The sequence below is a fragment of the Mesitornis unicolor genome, unplaced genomic scaffold (genome assembly GCF_000695765.1).
Source record: "Mesitornis unicolor isolate BGI_N332 unplaced genomic scaffold, ASM69576v1 scaffold11455, whole genome shotgun sequence".
NCBI classification, from domain to species: Eukaryota; Metazoa; Chordata; class Aves; order Mesitornithiformes; family Mesitornithidae; genus Mesitornis; species Mesitornis unicolor.
The window spans coordinates 5250-5866 of NW_010183580.1; the positions used below are offsets into that span (position 1 = coordinate 5250).

General features: G+C 69.2%; 2 protein-coding genes across 2 annotated transcripts in view; one reads left to right on the forward strand and one right to left on the reverse strand.

Annotated features, from left to right (window-relative positions):
- BRIX1 (BRX1, biogenesis of ribosomes, homolog (S. cerevisiae)) overlaps positions 1-341 on the reverse strand; it is a 4900-nt gene extending 4559 nt beyond the window's left edge. Inside the window, exon 1 of the mRNA XM_010184194.1 lies at positions 207-341. Coding sequence (XP_010182496.1) covers positions 207-341 — 135 coding nt within the window. The remainder of the gene's footprint in view (positions 1-206) is intronic.
- A 93-nt stretch (positions 342-434) lies between these two features.
- RAD1 (RAD1 checkpoint DNA exonuclease) overlaps positions 435-617 on the forward strand; it is a 7155-nt gene continuing 6972 nt past the window's right edge. Inside the window, 1 exon segment of the mRNA XM_010184195.1 lies at positions 435-616. Coding sequence (XP_010182497.1) covers positions 435-616 — 182 coding nt within the window.

The following is a 617-nucleotide window of genomic DNA, read 5'->3' on the forward strand; positions in this document are numbered from 1 at the left end:
TAGCAGCTACCCCACCAGCCCCCAGACACCACGAGTGGCAGCACCCCAGCCCTGGGAGCAGCAAAAGCAGCACGCGCCGGTCTCCAGGCGCCGCGCTGCCACTCGGCCGCGGCGCAAGGCTACGGCCCACTCGCGCCTCAGCAACCTGGACAGAGAGCGGAGCAGAGCGGGGACACCCAACCCCGGGCGGCGGGGCCGGGAGGTACCTGCGAGACTGGTGGCGGTACGCTGTACTCCTCCACGCCCGGCTTGGCAGCCTCCTCGGGCGCGGCCGGGGCCGTCTTAGCTCGTTTCTTGGCCCGCGCAGCCGGGCCATCACGCTTCCTCTTGGCCGCCGCCATCTTGAACGCACCACGCCGTGCCCACGGTCACTCGCACTTCCGCTCGCTCGCTCTCACTTCCGCCGCCTGTGGAAACTTGGCGGGGTGTCGGCTATGCCGCTCTCCGCACCGGCGCCGGCCACCGGCGAGTCGCATGTACTGACTGCCAGCCTGGACAACGCCCGGCACCTCTCCAACCTCCTCAAAGCCGTCCACTTCCAGGACCACGCCACTTGTTTCGCCACGGCCAACGGTCTCCGCGTGACAGTAGAGGACGCCAAATGCATCCAGGCCAAC